Genomic DNA, 22,799 nt, shown 5'->3' with positions numbered 1-22,799 from the left:
ATTCTCAAACTTGCACAAGCATATGATTTGAGATTTAAAATGTTTATTTGAAACTTGAATTGAATGTTCAGCTTTTAGGCTTTGGATGAGCCTGTATGTTGGTATTCAGAATTCCATCATACAAATTTCCTCTTTATGTCCTTTTTCGTTTTTTAAAAAGTTAACAATTCTTTTAAAAAAAAAACATGGCTCTTTAAATTTGTATGCTGATGAACACCAAATATTTGCAGCAAATGTCTGTGTGAGATATTCAATGCCTCTTTTCCCACATATGGCTGAGAAATTATTTTCAGTTTTTTAGGGATATCAGTATTAACTCCTGCATTGAGTTTGGGACAGTGAGGTGGTGAGGACTTGATCTGATTTTCTGATCTTGAATATGTGTGTGTAGAGGGGAGGAATTGGTTAAAACTTAATTATTTCTTTTGTAAAACTATATTCCGGATCTTCAGCCACGAGACAAGATAAAAAATACAACAATAAGATCTAAAAATCCACCTGTAATAGTGGGCCAGAGATTCCTATTCAAGCAGTATAGCGTGAAGGTGGGCTTGAGCCCTGTCATTTCTCTTTTGAGAGCTCAAGTGCTGCTCAGTCAATTGTAAATTGAGAGCTTATGGCCCCCAGAAGTTTCCTTTCCTGTCTGCAATTTCTAGAGATGCCCATGTTCAGAGCCAACAATGCCTTGGCAGCCTTGTATTCTGCTTTTGATTGGATTGTGCTTACATTATCTGAAAAAGATTTGCATGTGTAGGAAAGGAAGGATTTATATGATCTTTGTCTGGATTTCAAGGTGAGAGCGCAGAGCCGTGATAAACAAGTTGAGGAGAGGATGCTGTCTCACCGACAAGATGATAACAATAGACATGCTACCAGACATCAGGTAGTCCATCTTATATTTTTATTTTTGCACATTTTTCAAGTATGCACTGACTTTGAAACCCCAACAGGACTATCTATTTCTGGTGATTGTTAATTAACACCTCAGTTTCAGAGAACATTGTAGAAAAAGAAAACCAAAAGCAATTTTGTGTGGAAATGATTCTTTCTGAACATGCAGCTCCTTATCCTGCTGACCACATTTCTGAGCAATCTAAAATTCTAGAAAAATGTTCCGTACTTCAGTTTTACCAGGAAAAGAAATGAATAGATGTGTCTGTTTCTAAGACCATCAAATATAACTTGTTCCATGATAACTTGAAAAGGGTTCATGGCTTGTTCACCTGATGTGCTACTTTAGAGTGAGTTGACTCAGTGACTCCAGCAGTGGTGATCTGCATGTGTGAAACCCCACCAAGGATCAAACAAGTTTTTATGTCCCTTCAAAATGCCATACCATTCACTGACAGTAGTTCACATATTTTAGCTGTGTGTCATCAAGTGAGGGACATCCGGCATGCACATATGAAGAACCCCTTACATTCTTCTAGCACAGTCCTGGGTTTATTGGGCTCCTGGTTTGATGCTCTTGTGCTAAACTCGGATAAAACTCACCCAATGAGATGCAACATAGTAAGGGTGAGCCTTGTCCTGTTCTGCTGTCCTGCAATATTACATGATGACCAGGTTCACATCAGTCACACAGCTTGCAAGAGCTGATCTGGACTGCCTGGCATGGATGTGCATTAGATGAACATCTAGCACCCACAAAAGCATACTCTAAATTTACCATGTAAAAAACCCAACAGGGCCATGATACTCTGTGCCTGCATATTTGCTGGCAAGGAGAGTGTTTGGGGGCATGTTCAGAGGACTTCACATCACCACAGCCAGCCCCCCTCCCCCATGGAATTTGGTATCTGGCTTAGTGCTATTTAATACAGGATTTTTTTTCCTGCATGAGTTGATTTTATGTGTGAAAGAAGCAGATATCCCATTGTGTATGAAATGGAGTGCAAGAATCCATTCCATTGCAGATGGTCACTACACACATGAGCTGCCAAGTCCATGTACTGGCAGCAAAGTAAGCTCTTTCGCTGTATTGCATATGGAACATTCCATGTTAGAAAGCTGTAGCCTGTAGCACAGAAATGGGGAATCTGTGTCCCCACCCTCCGATGATGTTGGACTCCAACTCCCATCAGCCCTAGCCAGTGGTCAGGGATGATGGGAGTTGTAGTCCAACAACATCTGGAGGGCCACTTTGCCATCCACACTACAGCATAAGAAGCACCTCTCAGCCAATAGTTGACCTGCTTTGGACTCGGGATTCCATGCAGCTTTGAATTTTTTTTCCCCTACATGTGTGCTCTGTTTTTCATCCCCTGCATAGGCGCCAACTGAAAGACAGTTAAGGTACAAAGAGAAAGTAGCAGAGATGAGAAAGAAGAGGAATGCAGGGCTGACCAAGGAGCAGAAGGAAAAGTACATGGTACAGAACCTGCCGTCTTCTTCTTTTTTCTTTCTTCTCAGAGGTCGGGGGTACAGAATGGGGCATCCCTTAATGTTATGGCTCCACAAAGTATATTACACATGTGTAGAAAGAACATTGTTCATTTTCTAACTACAACTAATCCCAAGGTTTTGAGACAAGTAGCAGTGCTTTGGAATGAAAATAAGAACAGACAACCATGAGCTAAAGACTTACCGAGTTATTTTGAATCAGTATGTGAATCCCTGCCTTGCTAATTCACATTACTTTTCACACAGCACTACAGACCTTTCTGTCCCTTGGCCTGTGTGAGATCACAGAGTCGAGTTGGAGAGGGTCTAGTTGGCCATCTAGTCTAACCCCTGCATAATGCAGGAAATCAAGAACTGGAGCATCCCCAACAAATGGTTATCTAGCCTCTGCTTGAAAGCCTCTAGCAAGGGCCTCTAGGTAATTGGTTCCATTGCTGAAACTGCTCTTACCATTTAAGACATTTCTCCTAACATTCGATCAAAATATATCCTCCTGTAATTTAAACCCATTAGATCTAGTCCTGTGAAATAGGGTACAGAGAACAAGTCTTTGCCCTCTTCTATTTGACAGTTCTTTTAAGCACTTGAAGAGTGCTTTTGTCCCTGCCCCTCTGCAAGTCTTCTTTTCCTCAGACTAAACGTACTCAGTTCCTTCAGCCTCTCCTTGTAAGACCTGTTTTCTGTACTCTAGCTATCTCTGTTGCTTTCCTCTGAACATGGTCCAATTTGTCTAATTGGGTATGGAACCGGCCCTCCAGGTGTTGTGAGACTACACCTCCATCAGCCCCAGCTAGCATGGCCTGTGGTCAGGGATGATGGGAGCTGTAGTCCAACGCTAAAAGAGTAGGGCAGACCTTTTTAAAGTGTGGTAGCCAGAACTGGACACAGTATATGCTTCATCTCTTGATTCCTTGCTCTCTCTCTCTCTCTCTCTCCTCACCCATCCTCAACACCACACAGCTCTTCCTGACCTTAGGCCCTGCATGAGACTTTCCTCCCTCCGTCAGTCAAATCAGCCTTTGACTTCCCTCCGAGAAGGAGCTATCATAATTCCTCTGGCCAGCAAGAAAGGACAGAGTGTGGAGGCTGGGGGGATCTGTTTTTCGAAGACCAAGCAAAATATTTCTAAGAGATTATTTCTGCCGTTTGCTCCAGGAACACAGGCAAACCTATGGTAACACCAGAGAGCCCCTTTTAGAGAATCTGACCAGCGAATATGATCTAGAGTTATTTCGACGGGCGCAAGCCAGAGCCTCTGAGGATTTGGTAAGCAGGACTGGGCTGGGTAAGATACACACACATAGCATTCCACATTCTAGGCTTGGAGTAAAACCATTTGTACTCCTTTTACAAAGTCGAGTATGAGTCATTGTGACTCAGTTTGGACAGAATCAAACTTCTGAGCAAGGGCTGGAGAGAAGTGAGGGGGGAAAAGTGTTGATAATATGTGTTATAGACTGCCGTACCCTAATAGTCTAAAGATGGGTAACAAAGTTCTATATAAATAGATGGATTCTTTCCTCAAAGGGCTCTGCAATCCAAGTTATGCATTGTATGGAGGGGTAAAACAAGGTAATGCTAGGAGGCATTTGGCAATAGGCCTTCATCAATTGGGCAGCTGCAAGGGGAGGACAGTTGGAATGGAGGTGGAAGTAGAATCAGTAGAAAAAAATGAGAGAGCCCAGCAACATGTAGAATGTCCATCAGTAATTGGTAGTCCTGCTGGTAATAATGATGTAATTTCTTTCGGTTTCTGAGCCTGTGGAAAATTGGAGACTTGAGATGCAATTATGATCTTTAACTGGGACTGAGCCAAGTTTGACAGTTTTGTGTGTTTTAGAATCTTTCTCCATAGTCATGAGGACTAAGTACTTGAAGACATGTGGATTTTTGTCTTTAATTGTGTTAAGTCACTTTTACTGCGTGTGTGGTCAGTATACTAAGTTCAGGACAGCCCACTGATCTCTATTCTTTCACAAGTTAAATTCATTTGCTGTTTTCCTAGGGATCAGAGCTTTTGATCTCAGCTTTTTTGGTGAGAGGGGGACTGCAAGCAAGTGCCTCTCCCACTTTTCTCAGACTTTGCACCTAAGGAGTTAGCCTTGAAGAAATTAGGAAAGGATCAGTCTCCCAAGTACAGGGCATGCCTCCCACTTTCCCACCTCTTTTTGGTAGCTGACACTTTTAGATTAACATGAATTGAAAGCTATTGATGACATAACAGCTAAAAGGGATAAAGGAACAATGTGGAACCATTCACATAGCAGAATGAAGGAAGGATGCCAGCTTCTCATTTGCTGGTCATCTGTCTGTCTTAGCATGTTCGTATTGCCCTTCAATAAACATTTCAAGGCAGCTTACAAATAAAACAATAAAAACAGACTAGAGGTGCAGCATGCCAGTACCTTGGAAGCGGGAACAATTCTGTCTGCTTGATCAAAGATCACTTTCTCTTATCCTTAACTTCGTAGTCCCTTCCCCCCAAAATTTCTAGGTAGCTCTTTTGGCTCTTCCTTGGGTGTTTCCACTGCCAACTGTTCATTAGATCGCTTCCCCTTCTGTGGGTGGGGGGAATTCCATGTCTCGGATTAATGGCAGGTATAGGAGACTGTGGTATTCCAGTTCAGGTGAGTTCAGCTGGCTGTGGCTAATAGGGTGGGGTGGGAGTGGGAAAACAGAAGTGTGAGGGAGCCTGATGCACTTTAAGAGCATAGTTTGCATTGGTCACTTTTAGGTTTGCAATGAAATAATCAAAGCAACACATCAACTGGTCTGAATAGAACCAGCACTTGAAAACCATTAAAAAAAAACTTCCTGTAAAAAAAGGGAGGGGGCAAATGGCATATTTTAAAAAATGACAACAAAGAGGCAGGTAAAAAATGGACCCCTCAGTTTTGGGGGGAAGCTTTTGAAAACAAAACAAGATTTTTAACCAACTGGAAGAAGCTGAGCATATGTTCAGTCACTGGGGCTGTGTCAGCTTATTTATTTATTTATTATTTATTTATTGTATTTGTATACCGCCCCATAGCCGAAGCTCTCTGGGCAGTTTACAGTACAGCTTAATGACAGTTTTGCTCTAGAGGGACAGGTCTTGCCAAAGGTCCTCCAGAGAAAAAATGGCTAGAGAGAAAAGAACTGGTTTTTTTTTAAAAAAATCACTGCTGATCTGAAGACGCAGGTTTTAAGTTGCCTGAGGCTTAAACTACACATTAAGCAGAGTTGCATAATTCTTTTTCTTTCTTGAACTCAAATCAGCCTGGGGAAGCTATGTCTGAGAAAAAGGGCAGGTGGAAATATGCATCCTTTCCGTACTGGTCCTTTTGTAGCTCAAAACCTCCTTCCTCAAGCCACTTTTTCACCTGCAGAGGATGGGGAGGAGACATCTTTCTCCATCCCCCATCACAAGTAAAAAAGCAGCTTGGGGAGAGCAATTTTGAGCTGCAATAAGACCAGATGACAAAGGGCTAAACAGCCTTGGCCTGCCCTTTTTCCTCTCAAAGTCGATCAGGCTGCATAAGTTAAAAAAAAATTGCAGAACTATGTGCAGCATAATTTTTTGGAAGCTAAGGTACACAGACAGATCTGCCTAGCTTGACTGTCTGAGCCAACACTTAGCTCTGTTTTTGGGGTGGAGAAGGCTCTGTCGATGTGCCCTGAGGACTTTTTGCTGAAAAGTGTGAGAAGATGAAATGGCTTCTTAGCTGTATAAGAAGGTGTCAGACATCCGAAAACAGTTGCTTGAGATGCAGTCTGGAGCTCTTTGGTTTCTCAGCTCGGAAAGCGCCAGAAGTCCTGGGGCAAGAGAATGGATCTCTTTTTCATGTCTGATCAGAGCTCGCTGGATACTTTCAGCGTGAGGAGCTCTCTCAGGACTGTGCTTCGCAGGAAGATTAGAGAAAGACTTTTCGAGAAATTGATCAAAGAAAACGGAGAGGATAAAATTATCTTCAGAGGGACAAGTGTCCTGTGGTTGGGAATCCAACATGTCTCACCTTTGGGGTTCTCTTGAGAGTGGACCATCACTCCAAATTAATATTTTGGTACTTCTGTTCATCCAGATGGAAGGACTGAGCCCCCTTCTCCACTTGCCAACAGAGGGTTTAGGTTAAGGGTGGGCAGTTTCTTCAGATCTGTGTTGGAGTTTATCTGAAAAATACAAGCTGCGGGGGACCTCCAACCTCTCTGCATTGTTCAGGTTTGGGTAGGGAATGTATTTACTGGGCTGTTGGCCTTCCAGATTTCCAGTCTTCAATAGCTAATTGTGATCAGAGCTACACAGTGAGTCAGGTTAACCACTAAGATGCCAGGGAACCATGATATACCACCAACTTCCTCCTCCGGCCTTGGCCTCAGTGTAAATGCATTGTAATAAGCTGCATGCATGTCATCTCACCCACATCACTGCCACCATCTTGTTCTTCTGGGACAGAGAGAGAGAAAAGGCATGATAGTCTTGAAACTGGAAGTGTTCAGTATCTCCTTTGGATTTTTCTCAGTCCCTCTTGTAACAGTGCTTTCACCTATTCGTGCCCCCCTGCATCCTCAGGGAATTCTACACCTCTCTCATTCATGCCATTAGCGTGAATGCAGGTGTGCACCTTGAAAATATATACAAGGGGCACTGAGCCTGAAAACACGGAGAAGCAAGAAGACAGAGTGAACACTGGAAAGTACTCTTCCGATTCTTTTTTTCACCCTTCAAAGACCCCTAAGACCTCAAAACTCGCTTGGCAATTTAATACAAGTAGCGAGAACATTTGAAAACTTTAACCACTAAACAATAAAAAGTTGTCATTTCTCTCTGTCTCTCTCACACACACAAACACATACAGCTAGCTGTTCTTTAAGAACAGTGTCAAGGCTCCATGTGAGGAAGAGGAGGCAGAGATTGCACCCACTGTCCTCTAGTAAACACCTTCACATAGAATTTACACACATTGGGCTTAATCCAGTCTAAATTGGACTGCAGTCTTATGCGTACTAAGATGGGAGTAAATCTCATTGAAGTCATTGGGACTTAACATCTGAGTAGACATTGATAGGATTGCGCTGGAAGTTGAACTTGAGTCCCATTGAAATCAGTGGGATGTGTCATCACTTAAGGTCCATTGATTTCACATTGCAATTAACTTGGGCTGGATCCAAACCAGAAATGGCTGATTTCGTATTTCACAAGTTGCAGAGTTCAGTTTTCTGACAATTTCAGTTTTCTATTTATTTAAAAAACAAGTCTCTAGACTTGAATGTGGATGGGTGGGGAAACCAGTATTTAGAATGATTGGAGTGGGACTTTGATGCTTTTTATAGCTCTGTGTCACTCTCCCTGATTTATAAAATAAACTGTATAAATAGGCAACATTTTCTTAACTTGCATATTGCTTATACAAAATTTGTTTCTTCCCAGTACTGGATTTTGTTCTGACTCCAAGGAGTTTTTTTGAGTGTTTTCTGCTTGACCGTGGATGTAGGATAGAGTCTACTAATGATCAACTAGGTAAAATGTTTCTCTTTTTTATAAACTCCATTTTCTCTTCTCTGTCAATAGGAGAAGCTGCGACTTCAGGGCCAGATCACAGAAGGCAGCAACATGATCAAGACTATTGCTTTTGGCCGCTATGAACTGGACACCTGGTACCATTCTCCTTACCCAGAAGAGTACGCACGGCTGGGGCGCCTCTACATGTGTGAGTTCTGCCTCAAATACATGAAGAGCCAGACGATACTACGCAGGCACATGGTAAGCTCATGAGACAAATTCACACATTCCATTTCATCACGCTAACCCTGCTTGCAGAACTACAGTTCTCATGATTCACATGATGCCCAGAGATGCATTGCGCAAAGCTCCCTGCAGACTGAAGCCCCTCTTGCATCTTTTCTGCCTTCTGGTGTGTGTGTGTGTGTGTGTGCAAGGCAGGTACATTTATGTTGCCTCCAGAGACGTTAGCCATCCCACTGCTGTTTGTGTTCGTTCACACAAAGTCAGTTGGCGTTATTGGAACAACTTTTTTTTTTTTTAAACTAACATACTCTGTGCTTAAGTCAGGTGGTGGATCTGTTAGCTCTACTCTAGTGTGGGGAGATATCAGGCTTGTGGGGACTACTTTCTTTCCTTAACCAGAGCTTCAGAATGCAACAGCCAGATAGCAGCTCAGCGAGAAAGATAGGGTGGAGCTGCTCCCTGGGGTGGCATGCTCATGCAAGTATGAATCTGCATCTGAGTTATTACAAACAAACAGGGAATCCAACATCCAACTATAAAAATGCACTCTGACTAGGAGAGCTTCACAAAGTCATGGTCACAAGACAATAAATTAATAGTAGCAGACACAAATTCATAGCTGTTCTCAGGTAATATTGAGGCACCAGGATTGCTGTGAATTCTGCCTTCATTTTAAACAGAACCAACTTCTTGCGTATCTTATTTTAAGCTGCAGAGGGGCTGCCTGAAAACACTAACCTTTTCTATAGCTCATTTTTTGTGGCCCTGTTTCCATATGCATTCCTACCATTTGTTGGCATCTCACTAGTATAATATTAAAGCATAATATTTTAGTAGCATTTCCCTTACGTGAAGTGCTGGTTTTGAACACATGTTGTTTTTAAAGGAATCCTTAAAACATCGCTGCAGTGTTGGCCAGGATTGTCGTCCCCATGTAACTTAAGAGTGAGAGCTTTGACTGAGAGATTCTGCCTTACTGAAGGGCCATCCAGTGAGTCCATAGATAGGGGGCTTCCAGCCAAAAGCTGATGCTCTTAAAAACATTCTACAATCCAGATAGAATAAGTAATGGACATGGATTTTCCCTTGCCTTATATATATATATATATATATATATATATACAGACACACTGCTTTGTGGTAGAAACTTGTTGTCTGTATCTACCCTTCACATCTTTTTTTTCAAAATAGGTGATAATTTATTTTAATAGTTGCTCTATAGCAGCTTCCACAACCTTGGGTCATAAGATATTGTTGGACTACAACTCGCATCAACCCCAGCCAGCATGGCCAATGGTCAGGAATGATGAGAGTTATAGTCTAACAACATCTGGAGACCCAAGGTGGGGGACGACTGCTCTTTTGTCGACACAACAATACTGCAGTAATGCAGTATTGTCTTTCTAGTGTGAGAGACCAAGAGGGGAACAGGCCTAAGATGAGGGGACAGTCATGCCAGGATGCTGCTTTGGGACTCTATTTGTAAGACCCTGTGTAGCTACTGGCCAAGGACTTTTGGATTTGCGGGTGCTGCATTCAAACAGCTTGTAGCTGCAGGAGAGAAATCTTGTCATGAGCCTCACATAGGCATTCTCTCGGGCACTGGAAAGCCCCATTTCAGTCCTTCCACCACCTCCCTTGCTCTAGAAACAGTGATTATTTGTGGTTGCTAAACTGGTTCAGGAAGAGAACACTGGCCCTTCATGCATGAATGGTGGCAAGTACCATCTGCCAAGCTGGTGCCATTAATTGTCCCAGCTCACTGGAATGACCACACTGCCACTGGTACCTTGTTGGAGCCCAGTTCCCACACCTGCCTAGCAGCTTCACACTCCACTTCCAGGACAGCTTGCTGCTTTTTTGCAGCCATAGTTGGGGAGAAACCAGTTGTTCTGGAAGAGAAGCACAAGACGGTGAGCCCTGCAACCGTGGAGCAAGGCTGCCTCCCTCTCCACAAGAACCTAGTTGCTGATTGGATTCAGAGGGATACCATCTACCTCAGCTGCCCAACTGAAAAAATATCAGCTCCAGCAAATCCTGACCCAGATACCTAAGTGGTAGTGGTTCACTTTGAATCACTCTGTGGTTGGTCACAGTTGGCTTTCTGCCCCAGCCTCCCATCTCTAGTCAAGGGAGGGGTGCTCTTAAAATCAAAGATTTACCATTTTGTCTGAGGGCCAATAGTAATCCTGTTGTCTCCAATCAACAGGAAGCAATCAAATGGTGTCCGTCCTCATATAATGCAAACAAGATGATATATAATTATGAAGCATTCTGGGAAATTAATAAAACACCCAGAGTAAGTGATGTTAAACCTAAATCTAAAATAAATAAATAGCTGGCATTGAACTTGCTAGCTGCTGTTACTAATAGTGGCATTAAATCTGGACCTGCCTTCGTGGATCAACTACTCTTTAATACTCTGATGCATATTGGTCAGCGGCCCATACTGATTGGGCACACCATCATTTTCTTTACTGAACAGAAAATGTGTAGTTGCTTCTGCTCCTAAATTATTGTGTCTGCATACAAATAACTGTTTAATCCTCTAGTGATTCTCTCTTTCACCTCTTTGTGTTTCCAATGCCATTTGTTACATTTGTTGACCATGTCATGGTAATGCTTGTCCATTACTCTTCATAGGCAAAATGTGTCTGGAAACACCCTCCGGGGGATGAAATTTACCGTAAAGGCTCTATTTCGGTGTTTGAAGTTGATGGAAAAAAGAACAAGGTAAAGTACTTGCCTGAAACTGACTTCTCCGGAGAAGAGTATTTGTACAATGCTTTGCCTTTTGTGGGCCATGTGCAGGCTGCCCAAATGGCTGTTTATTTTATTTATTTATTATTTGATTTATATCCTGCTCTTCCTCCCAGCAGGAGCCCAGGGCGGCAAACAAAAGCGCTAAAAACACATCAAAACATCATAAAAAAGACCTTAAAATACATTAAAACAAAACAACTTTAAAAACATTTTTAAAAAAACTTTAAAAACATCTTTTTAAAAGGATTAAAAACATTGTTTTAAAAAATATATATATATTAAAAGCAATTCCAACACAGATGCAGACTGGGATAGGTCTCAACTTAAAAGCCTTGTTGAAAGAGGAAAGTCTTCAAAAGGCGTCAAAAAGATAGCAGAGATGGCACCTGCCTAATATTTAACGGGAAGGAATTCCACAGGGTAGGTGCCGCCACACTAAAGGTCCGTTTCCTGTGTTGTGCAGAACGGACCTCCTGATAAGATGGTATCTGCAGGAGCCCCTCACATGCAGAGCGCAGTGATCGACTGGGTATATAAGGGATAAGATGGTCTTTCAGGTATCCTGGTCCCAAGCTGTATAGGACTTTATACAGCAAAACTAGAACCTTGAACTTGGCCCGGTAGCAAATGGGCAGCCAGTGCAATTCTTTCAGCAGCGGGGTGACATGTTGGTGATTCCCTGCCCCAGTGAGCAGTCTCGCCACCACATTTTGCACCAGCTGCAGCTTCCGGATCAACCTCAAGGGCAGCCCCACATAGAGCACGTTACAGTAATCCAACCTGGAGGTTACCAGTGCATGGACAACAGCGGTCAGGCTATCCCAATCCAAAAACAGTCACAGCTGTCTTACCAGCCAAAGCTGGTAAAAGGCACTCTTAGCCACGGAGGTCACCTGGGCCTCTAGCGGCAAAGATGGATCCAGGTACACCCCCACACTCCGGACCTGCTCTTTCAGAGGGAGCACGGCCCCATCGAAAGCAGGCAACTGACCAATTATCCGAACTGGGAACCACCAACCCACAGTGCCTCCATCTTGCTAGGATTCAGACTCAGTTTACTGGCCCGAGTCCAGCCCACCACCGAGTCCAGGCAGCCGTCAAGGGCTTGCACGGCCTCTTCCGATTCAGATGTTACAGAGAAATAGAGCTGGGTATCGTCAGCGTACTGCTGACACCTCCCCCCAAAGCTCCTGATGACTGCTCCCAAGGGCTTCATATAGATTTTAAACAGCTTTGGGGGACAAGATGGTACCCTGTGGCACCTCACAGCACAACTGCCAGGGGGCTGAAAGACAGTGAACCAATGCTATTCTCTGAGAGCAACCCTGGAGATAGGATCAGAACCACTGTAAGACAGTGCCTCCAATACCCATCTCACCAAGTCGGCCCAGAAGGATACCATGGTCAATGGTATCAAAAGCCACTGAGAGATCAAGTAAGAATAACAGGTTCGCACTCCCCCTGTCCTTCTCCTGATAAAGATCATCCATCAGGGCGACCAAGACTGATTCAGTCCTATAACTAGGCCTGAACCCAGACTGGGATGGGTCAAGATAATCTGTTTCATCCAAGAGTACTTGCAACTGCTGCGCCACAACCCTCTCAATCACCTTCCCTAAGAAGGGGGTATTTGCAATCAGTCGGTAGTTGTCACAAACCAGTGGGACTAGAAGTGATTGGTAGAAATTTCAGGGAAGCAGATTTTGGCTAAACATTACAAGAAACTTCATAATAGTCAGAGCTGATTAACAGGGTAGTCTGCCTTGGGATTTGGTGAGCTCTCCCTTGACGGGGTTTTTAATAAGAGGCTGGATTGTCATCTGTCAAGGATGCTGTAGTTACATCCTGCACTGCAGATCCCACATTGAGTAGGTGGTTGGAGTAGATCATCACCAATTCTAGGTCCCGTCCAACTCTATCATTCTTTGACTTGCTTCATAGAACTGCCTGAACTCCAGCCTTCCAAATTCCTCTCCCTCCTTCTGTTTATACCATCACCAAACTATTGTCTCCACATCCAGCCATCTACCTCTTCTGCACCCTGCTCTGCCTTAAGATTCTCATAGCAGGTTGGTGGATTGTGTATATAAGCCATGTGTCCTGTTACACAATTATGCCCTCTGATGGGCTACACTACTGTTAAAATTCTCAATTGCTGTCTTATGTATTAAAATTGACACTTTGAAGATATTTTAATGTTCTGTTTAAGTTCTAACATTTCTCCATACTCAGTCACCACTTTTCCATGTGGTCCAAAGTAAAGGGTCTTCTGTGTCATTAAATAATTTGGGTGGAGAGGAGAGTGGCCTTGGCTAACTGGCTTGAACCATGTAGAGCAGGTGTAGGGAACATATGGCCCACCATATGTTGCTGAATTACAACTCCATCATCCTTGGCCATTGGCTGTGCTTCTTAGAGCTGATTATTATTATTATTATTATTATTATTATTATTATTATTATTATTATTAAATTTTATTTATACCCTGCCTTTTGACCAAAGGCCTTCAAGGCAGCTTGCAAAGAAAAATAAACACAGGTATGAAAATACAATAAAAATACAATAAAAGCAATACAATTTACAAAAATCAAATTAAATAACAATAACATTATAATAACAAATAAAATTAAATAACAAATAACATTATCATTATCGGCTGATGTGAGTTGTAATTCGGCAGCATCTGGAGGGCCAAAGGTTCCCCACCCCTGATTTAGTTACCTGCACTGGTGGCACTGCATTCGTTCCTCCTCAGTGATCCACAGCTTTTGTGAGATAATTTGTGATGGTTCTACCTTGTGATAGAGTGTTGTGATTACCATCTCCTACCTCCCAGCCTTGTGATGTGTAGGTGTCTTTAACGTCCCCTCTGATTCTTCCAGATATACTGTCAGAACCTCTGCCTGCTGGCAAAACTCTTCTTGGACCACAAGACTCTATATTATGACGTCGAGCCCTTCCTCTTCTACGTCATGACAGAAGCCGACAACACCGGCTGTCACCTGATAGGCTATTTCTCCAAGGTCAGTAACAGCCACTTGAGGCCTGCTTTACAGGCAGGGCATTTGCTGTGACTTGCACATCAAAACAGAATGGTGGGTAGAGCTAGCTTTGCCCATGAGTGTGTCAAGGTGACTGGGGCAGCTGCTGCAGCAAGATCACACACAGGGCCTGCTCTGGAGGGGTTCAAAGGCAGGGCTCTGAATCAGAGAGTTGATTTATGCATTCCAGTTAATAGGGATAAGCAAACTTGGAGTCCAAAGATTGTGTCATGTGGTAGGAAGCATTGCGTGTGTGCATCTACACACACACACACATGTGTTTCAGGCTGACAGTATAATCATTTCTGATTCTAAAGCTGCTCCCCAAAATAGTAAGGGCCAGCTACCTTCTGAGCCTTCTCGAAAGGTCAGTGGGGTAGGTGGTTGTTCTGTTCATTGATTTGCTGGCCTAGAATTGATTCATTAATAGGACTGTGGATTGACTCCTCAGTTTTCAAATAGCAAAGGTGTCTTCTGGCCTGGTCCACCTGAACTCTCCATGTCAGTCTTTGTAACTGTCTTATTGATTGAGGGATATTGGAAGTCCAAGGGTGATGTGAGGGATATAAATGTTTGGACATAAATGAAGGCCTGATATGGGCTGATATGCAGAACATCACATCATTCATTACTTTACAATTGACCACAATTTCGAGATACGTTTTATTTGATAGTGTGGGAGACCATTTTCCAAAATAATTATTAGGATCATTGGTGGTGTTTAACTTTTGTCCGTGACATGTTGTATCCAAAAACTTTGAAAATTGACTGTTCAAAGTGCAGTGCTTTCAAGTTTTGCTTCATACATTTTTACATAAGTATTCAGAAAAATTTAATTCTTGAATAATTGAGCGAAAACATTAATTGAACAAATTCTGTAAAAGAAACGTTTTGTTTTGCACCTCTCAGTTTGTGTGGGTTTTGAAAACAACACTCTGAGCAGCTACAGTTTAGTGTCAGGGTCACTTGACGGTGCCCTAATAACAGCCAGCTGAAGACCCCCCCATCTTGACCTGGTCAGAAGCAGGATGGGTGCCACTGGATGGCGCAGGAACACTTGAATTGCTCAGACAATGAGGTCAGTGCCAGGGACAAAGCTGGAAAGGGAGGAAAGAGGATTTACTATCAAGCCTGCCAGTGTATATTTTGACGTTGGCTAAACATGGATCAGGGAGGGTCACCCCCAGAGATGTCAGAAGGCCAGGACAAAGCAGGGGGCCCTTGGAGAGCCCAGGGCAAGGGGAAGAGGACACCAGGTACCTTAACTCCCTACCCTCTCAGGTCTGAGCCCTGAGCTAAGACGGGGAACGTAAGGAACAGAACCAGCAATGACATTTCTTTGCCATATAAAAAGAGTCAAAAGTGCATATACTTTGGGGCAGGCCTTGTTCAAGAGGTATTGACAAACAAGGCTTCTTGGCTGAAAGGAAACCATCAGTTTGATCATAACTTTCCCAGTATTTGGAAAACCGGAAAAAAGGGTGTTGGTGCTTCCAGACAGATGGAGAGGAAGGCTACTAGGTAAAGTAACTACCTTTTCCCTCAAGATTGTTCTTCGCTCACCAGATGTGGCCAAGAGATCTCAACTACTTCTTCAGACGCAAAACCCATCCCTGATTGCCCATCTATTTCAGCACTTTGAGAATTCAGGTCTAGTACGAAGTTAATGAAGTGTCACTCCATTTTTGCACAAACGGATAACTCTCATCCTGATGACTAAACAGTACTTGTTGCTGTTTTTGCCTTGGTGAACATGCTTGACACTAGTTCTGCTCAAACACTGTAAGTGTATGCTGAGTTGGTTTTCTTGCCATGCATATGGAATCAGGCTCCAGTTATCAAACCAGATGATGTGGTGTAAGATGTGCATCCTGAAGAGCATGTGTGGAATGAGGTGTGGGATGCAGAGCGACTACCTCGACCCAGCTGCTGACCAACTGGCATGGGTTATTAAGTTGATGAAATGAAGGCTGAACTGTCTGCAGAGAAGGTCTTAGAACACTGCTCTGACCTAATCAGCATAAACACCATTCATGTTAAGTGTTGTTCCATGTAATCACAAAGGAGCAGACTTGAGAATAATGCTCTACCTATGGTCTGCTGCCCTTGCCACTGAGGGTTACTCAAGAATTCTGATGAGGAATATTGATGCTAACATCCACTGAACTGCTGTTGAATAGGCTTTGGTGGTCCTGGGAAGAACTCCAGATACATGGTTGCTGCTTGGCTGCTGCTTATGACACTGTAATGAAACTGGATGAGGAGAAAGACAAAGTATTGCAGCTCTTTCATGCATTCACTGGCTGCGACACTGCATCAACATGTGCCGGAAAATCAGAGCATGTAAGACATGGTTAGCTTTCCCAGGTTTCACTGGCATACTTCTGGCAACAAAACGTAGGGAGCTTGAACAGTGCTCAGGCAACATTGAGCAGCACACTGAACTGATATGCAATGACAACCATGTATGCATGTCCGGAAACTGAGAGAAGTATTGCTTGGACTGGCTGGATGCATATGCACTGGGATTGAAAGAGCTTTCTTTCGCATGCCCAAGACCTAATGGGAGCTGATGTTTCAAAATGCAGGCTTAAATCAAGGGTGGGGAATCTTTTTCAGCCTGAGTGCTGCATTCCGGTGGGGGGGGGGACCTGCCATTAGTGTGCATGACCAGAGGGAAAAAGTGAGTGGAGCAATGGGTGTTACTTTTGTATCGCGTAAGACAGCCACACAAAAGACAGAGGTTTCTACACACTTCTGTCCCTGTCCTCCATCTAGACAAGCAAGAGATATTAGCACAGTTTCAAGGACATGTTCTAGCCAGATGAAAGCACTCAAGGGGGGCACAGAGCAGGGCCGGTGAGGGGTGTGGCCTAGGAAGAGTACTGCAGGCCAGATAGAGAGGCCTGAAGGGCCATATTCAGCCCCTGGGCCTGCAGTTCCACACCTCTGATCTATGTGCCCAGAACTGGTTTTGTGACTTTTTGCATAATAGCCAGATTGTCTGGATCAGCTTGAAAAAGGATGTATTTGAGATTTTGCTATGATGTGATCAATGTTTGTCAAACGTGACCCTTTGCAGCTAAACTGTTTACTTCCAGGAGAAGAACTCGTTCCTCAACTACAACGTCTCTTGCATCCTGACGATGCCTCAGTACATGAGGCAGGGCTATGGCAAAATGCTTATCGACTTCAGTAAGTACAGATGGATATGTGATTTTATCCTTTGTTAGATGCTCAAATAATTTGCTGTAAAAAATAGAACAGTTGTCCTCTCAATTTTGAAATACGCAAAGATTTTTTTAAACAATGCAGCTTACTCCTATGTACAGGCTCTTAGGGCTATCAGGTGTAAATAAACATGGCATCTTCCTTCTAGCTTCTTGGTGATAGCCAGCATTCCTTCTCCTAACAAACGCAGGTGGCTGAGTGCTTACTAGTTTGGAAGTGAAATAGGACCATCCCAAAACAAAGTAAAAGCTTCCACATATTTGGGGGGATGATTGACATATGCAGAAGTACATAGGTTTTGCAAAGTTAAAAGGGAAAAGAAGAAAAAAACCTTGCCTGACAGGAACCTGTGAGCTTTTGACAGCAGTTTGGGGATTGGAGACTAAACAAATCAGGAGAGGAGATGGTAGTCTGAGATAACTTCATTAATATTCCAAAGAGTCTGCTTTGTTCTCTTCAATAGGCTATTTACTCTCCAAAGTGGAAGAAAAGGTTGGCTCCCCAGAAAGGCCCCTCTCAGACTTGGGCCTTATTAGCTACCGTAGTTACTGGAAGGAAGTTCTTCTCCGTTATCTGCATAACTTTCAAGGCAAAGAAATCTCCATTAAAGGTGGGTTATATATCCCCCCCCCAGTGCATCAGTCGCAAATTGCAGCTGTAGTCTTTCTTCTTCAAAATGTGATAGCTACTGTTAAACTTGCTTAGTGAAGCTGCTGCTGCTTCTGTCTTCCCCGTCTCTATTTTACAATCACCAAAACCCGAGGCTGTTCTAAAGATACACCCAAAGACATAGAAATAGGGGGCGGGGTCCCCCAGCAAGCATTGGCTGCTTCAATTTATCACGTATTATTTTATGCTGGATTTCAGAACGTAGTGTAAGAATAAAAATGTCTTCTTTATTTGGTAACTCACGGATTTTTCATAACAGATAACTTAGAAAACAAACAAAATCCAAGAAGCTGGAGTTGAACTAAGGAAGCCTCCCAGTAGTTCAACTGCTGCAGTTCCTTGTCTGTGTTCATGGATGCTTTTCCCTTGCCTCTGCTATCTCATCCCTAATCTCCCTTTCCATGTCCTCCTCCCAGTCCTTGCCAGCAAGTTCAGAATTCTTTAAATAACCTGGAGATGATGTGGAATAAAGAAATAGATGCTGTTCTGAAGCAACCTAAAGCCCCATCACTCCAACCTATTTCTCTCCCCACAGGAAAAGAAAAGGTCCACACAGAATGGAAGCTTATTTCTCCCTTCCCATCCTGTCTTCCCCTAGAGGAGAAGACAGGGTGGGCAGAGGGAAAGCATGATGATGCCAAAAGCTCTGAGAGGACCTTGCTCCGGCTCACCTTTGTTGGCTCCAGGGCTCACAGCTACAAACAGCTGGAAAGTTGTAAGTGGAGGCCCATAACTAAAGCTGACTTGGCACTTCTTGATGAGTCATCTGTCTAAGTTGTTGTACCGCAGAGTGGGGACCTCCAGCTGCGATTGGACTGCAGCTCTCATCAGCCCCAGCCAGCATAGCCAGTGGTCAAGGCTGATGGGAGTTGTATTCCAAAAACATCTGGAGGGTCACAGCTTTCCCATCCATGATCTAATATTGCTTTAACTTATTTAATTTATTTATTAAGTTCATATCCCACTCTTCCTCCCAGTAGGATCAAATTAATAGAGGAAAAACATTGTTTTAAAATAATGCCTGTGATTTAATTGGGCAGCAATTTTTATTTTCTTTATTAGGAGTACAGTAATACCTAAATTTAACAATGTAGATGTGTTCCTGGAAATTATTCTTTAACAAACTTTGGTCAGAGGTAGGAATAACATGGAAAGAATAGGGATAGGTTCCTACACCTGCTCATAGATGGTGGGGGTAGCTTCAACAGGAGCTTTAAAGGGTGTCTACCGGGCACTATCCCTCCCCCTCCTTCTCTCCCTCTCCCCCTCTGAATCGTATTGGATCCTTCCCTCCCCAGCCCTGGGAGAAAGCAAGAGATCTCTTTAATGCAAAGCAAACACACAGTCTTGTTAGTTTCACCCTAGCAAAGCAAGGGCACTGGCTTAGTTTATTGATTGCAAAGTAGAAACAAGCTGGTCAGTTTCACCTTTAAGCAAAGGCACAAGCTTGTCATTTTATCCATAGCAAAGCAAGTTAGTCAGTTTCCCTTTTAAAAAAAAAGTCCTCATTAAAGGGAGCTTAGTGTTCCTGGAGGATTGTTAAGTGAGGTATTACTGTACTTACACAAACCATTGACCATAGTAAGCAGCATCTAGGATGACACCTGCTGCAACATGCATAGATCATTTATGAACAAAGAAAAACTTTTTTTAAAGCTTGTTTGTATATGCAATTTTTGCAGATTTAGTCAGTTAATTGATAAACTAAAACTGGAACAGTGAATCAACTAAAATTTCTTTAATGAGTTGACAGCCTCATTCATTTATATCAGATATCCCAGTGGCAGAATTTGGGTCATAGCTATTTCCCCCCAGTGGCCAACCAGAAGGGACTATATAATCATCATCAATAGTCTTATCCACTATCCATTAATAGTCTTATCCACTGTGAATTTGTCTTGACTCCCTTTTGAAGCTGAATTTGTGGCCATCACCACATCTTGTGGTAGCAGATTCCATAGGTTAACTATGTGCTGTGTGACCAAGTACTTCCTCTGTCCTGAATCCTTCACCATTCAGCTTAATTGGATAACCCTGGGTTCTAGTATTATGAGAGAGGGAGAAAAACTTCTCTTGTGTCTCCCCACCATACATAATGTTCTATACCATTATTGTGTGTTGTGCCAGCTCTCTTAGTTTTGTATGCTCTTTCCTGCACTTTTTCATCTCTACAATAACCTTTTTGAGATGGAGTAACTAGGACTGTATACTGTATACCACGTGTGGTTGCACCATAGATTTGTATAAAGGCAGTACGATATTGGCAGTTTTTTTTATTCTGTTCCCTTTCCAAATGATCCCTAACATGGAATTTGCTGTTCACTGGGTTGACGTTTTCATTGAACTATCCACCACAACTTCAAGATCTTTTTCCTGTCAGTCACTGCTAGCTCAGACCCCATCTTTTTACATGTGAAATTTGGATTTTTTTGTTGCCATGTGCGCTGTGGACTTATCCTACACTGAACAGCATTTGCCTTGTTATTGCCCGTTTACCTAGTTTGGAGAGAACCTTTTGGAGCTCCTCACAATCTCTTTTTGGTCTTACCACGCTGAACAATTTAATATCACCAGTAAACTTGCGCACCTCACTGTTCACCCCTAGCTCCAAGTCATTTATGAACAAGTTTAAAATCACAAGTCCCAGTACTGATCCTTGGGAGACTCCATAGCAATTTGGGGGAAAGTGTCCATTTATTCCTATTCTTTGCTCCTGTTCATTACCCAGTTACTGATCCATTAAGAGGATCTGTCCTTGTAGCCTATGGCTACTAAGTTGATATTTACTTGATTTTTGAATAAATTCAGTTTTGTTTAAACTTGCTTGATTTTGCATAAATGGAATTTCTTCCACTTTTGCTGCTCACTCAGATGGGAAAAGAGCGATGCAGGGCACTGAATCCCTGTACGCTGGAAATCTTATTCACCTCCCCCCTGACTTCAGAGATTTTGCGAGTCTTGTCCATCTGCTTTCACCCTACCTTTTACAGCCATAATTCTCAGGATCCTTGTCTAGAATCATGGAAAATATTCAGTCCTGAAGCTTCTGCATATTTAAAGCTGGAGTTCGCCAGAGTCACAGAGAACTCTCAGGAAGTCCATCCCATATATTTCCCACCCAACCTCAGGCTCTTCTCTCTCTGTTTCAGAAATCAGCCAAGAGACAGCCATCAATCCTGTTGACATTGTTAGCACTCTGCAAGCCCTTCAGATGCTCAAGTACTGGAAGGGCAAACACCTAGTCTTAAAGAGGCAGGTATGTTATGGGACTAATTCCTGCAAGTGAGGGCACCCCCTGCCCCTCTTTATCCTTGCTCGGGTCAGTATTGTGCAGTAACTTAATGCTCAATGTTTCTTTTGGGAGTTTTTCTGCTTTTGATTCCTGAGGAAAGCATCACCGTACTGCCCTAGATTTGCTATGAGTCACAACCAGGGAGTCCACCTGTGTACGTTGCTTTAGTATAGGAATCTGTAGCAGAACTGTTTTGTGCCTGTAACAATTCCATGGAGATAAATTAGTGTCTGTTGCAATGTGTAAGTCCCAGGGATGGCTGCCAGAAAAAGTAAGTGCGTAGCTTCCCTGTTCCTTGGCTAGTGACCCACTGAGTCTCTCTTTCTTTCCTTACCCATGTCTCTGTGCTTGTGGTTGTTGCTATTGTGCCAGTCTTAGCTGCTGTGGTTCTTTACAATGCCAGACGTGGTACACATTTGGTCACAAGAAAACATGATAGCTCAAGCAGAAAAGCCACGATGGCTGAAATGAAGTGTGTGGTGTAGATACACCCAGTGATGTGCAGCAGGAATGGTGCTCCATGGAGGAAACCATCTTGTGACTCCCCTTCCATGTTCCTACATGCTGGGTATCTCACTTAGTGAGCCTCTTTAGCTGTCATTCAGGCTGTCTCATCCAATAGTCTCTCTCTCTGGTGTCATTTGAAGTGAGTTAGTTAATTCAGCCTTGTATTTAAGCACTTGCCTGGTAGCTGTAAGTGATAAGGAATGGCATGCAGATGAGTGAGTAAGCTGTCAAAGGTAGAATGAAGCACTCCATCCCTTCTCTGCACCCAGCATAGAAATGCAGCAGGATGCTGGAGGACAGGTGGACCTATCTCACTCCTCTGCCACACTCCAAGAGGTTTCTCTCTTTGTTTATTTGTATATTTTATTTGCAAACTAAATTTGTAACTTTTGTGGACTTTGGCTGCAATCCCACTTACTTGGGAGTAAACCCCATTTAATTTAGTAGGACTTACTTTTGAATAGACATAGTTACGATTGTGCTGTTTACAAGGCTGAGTTAACAAAAGTAAGGCATAGTGACTTTGTGCTGGAACCATACAAGTTGTACTTCTGTAAGGATTTTCCGTATCCTTGATCAGAGATCCCCAATACCCACCTTAGAGTGTAGCTTGAGTTGAAGCTGTTGAGCTACATCTCATTGTGAAAGATTGCACTGAATGATGTTGTGCTGGGTATCTAGCAAATGACATTCAGTAAATGGTTGCAAACCTTTACAGGGCAAGCAAAACGTATAGATGTGAGAGATAAGTGAAATAACTTCAAATTAACAACACAAACTGAAACATCCTAGGCAGATTAAACAAATACTTTCATGAAGTCTTAAAATGTAATAAACATGAGTCCCAGTCCAGCACTGAGTTGAGCATGTTTGAACCTACTGGAACCTTTGGATTGGGCTGTGAAATGCCAAATTAAAATCTGACACTAACAAATCAAAGTTTTGCTTAATTGAGAGATTGTATAAAACCAGCATGATTGATAAACTTAAGAATCTCAACTCAGGAAGTAGGTGGTCACAATGGAGTAGAAAATGTAGAAGTACCGCTTGTTTGGATTTAGTATTAAAGAACTTGCTCATCTCTTACCAAATCTTAATTCAGTGTTAATTGGCTAGTAAAACATGCAGCGCAATCCTGTTTACTCAGAAGTAAGTTATACTTGTTCAG

General features: G+C 42.9%; 1 protein-coding gene across 3 annotated transcripts in view; it reads left to right on the top strand.

Moving 5' to 3' along the window:
- Positions 1-22,799, top strand: part of KAT7 (lysine acetyltransferase 7) — a 34,369-nt gene that overhangs the window by 7,311 nt on the left and 4,259 nt on the right. Inside the window, exons 6-14 of one of the 3 annotated variants that reach the window (XM_061591247.1) lie at positions 794-883; positions 2,273-2,371; positions 3,559-3,669; positions 7,952-8,143; positions 10,772-10,861; positions 13,774-13,914; positions 17,034-17,127; positions 17,627-17,773; positions 20,982-21,088. In XM_061591247.1, the coding sequence (XP_061447231.1) occupies positions 794-883; positions 2,273-2,371; positions 3,559-3,669; positions 7,952-8,143; positions 10,772-10,861; positions 13,774-13,914; positions 17,034-17,127; positions 17,627-17,773; positions 20,982-21,088 (1,071 nt within the window). The remainder of the gene's footprint in view (positions 1-793; positions 884-2,272; positions 2,372-3,558; positions 3,670-7,951; positions 8,144-10,771; positions 10,862-13,773; positions 13,915-17,033; positions 17,128-17,626; positions 17,774-20,981; positions 21,089-22,799) is intronic. The other 2 variants (XM_061591248.1, XM_061591250.1) reach the window with 2 other exon arrangements.

The sequence above is a fragment of the Rhineura floridana genome, chromosome 11 (genome assembly GCF_030035675.1).
Source record: "Rhineura floridana isolate rRhiFlo1 chromosome 11, rRhiFlo1.hap2, whole genome shotgun sequence".
Taxonomy (NCBI): domain Eukaryota; kingdom Metazoa; phylum Chordata; class Lepidosauria; order Squamata; family Rhineuridae; genus Rhineura; species Rhineura floridana.
The sequence above is the reverse complement of the archived record's forward strand: the minus strand, read 5'-3'. Positions and strand labels throughout refer to the sequence as shown.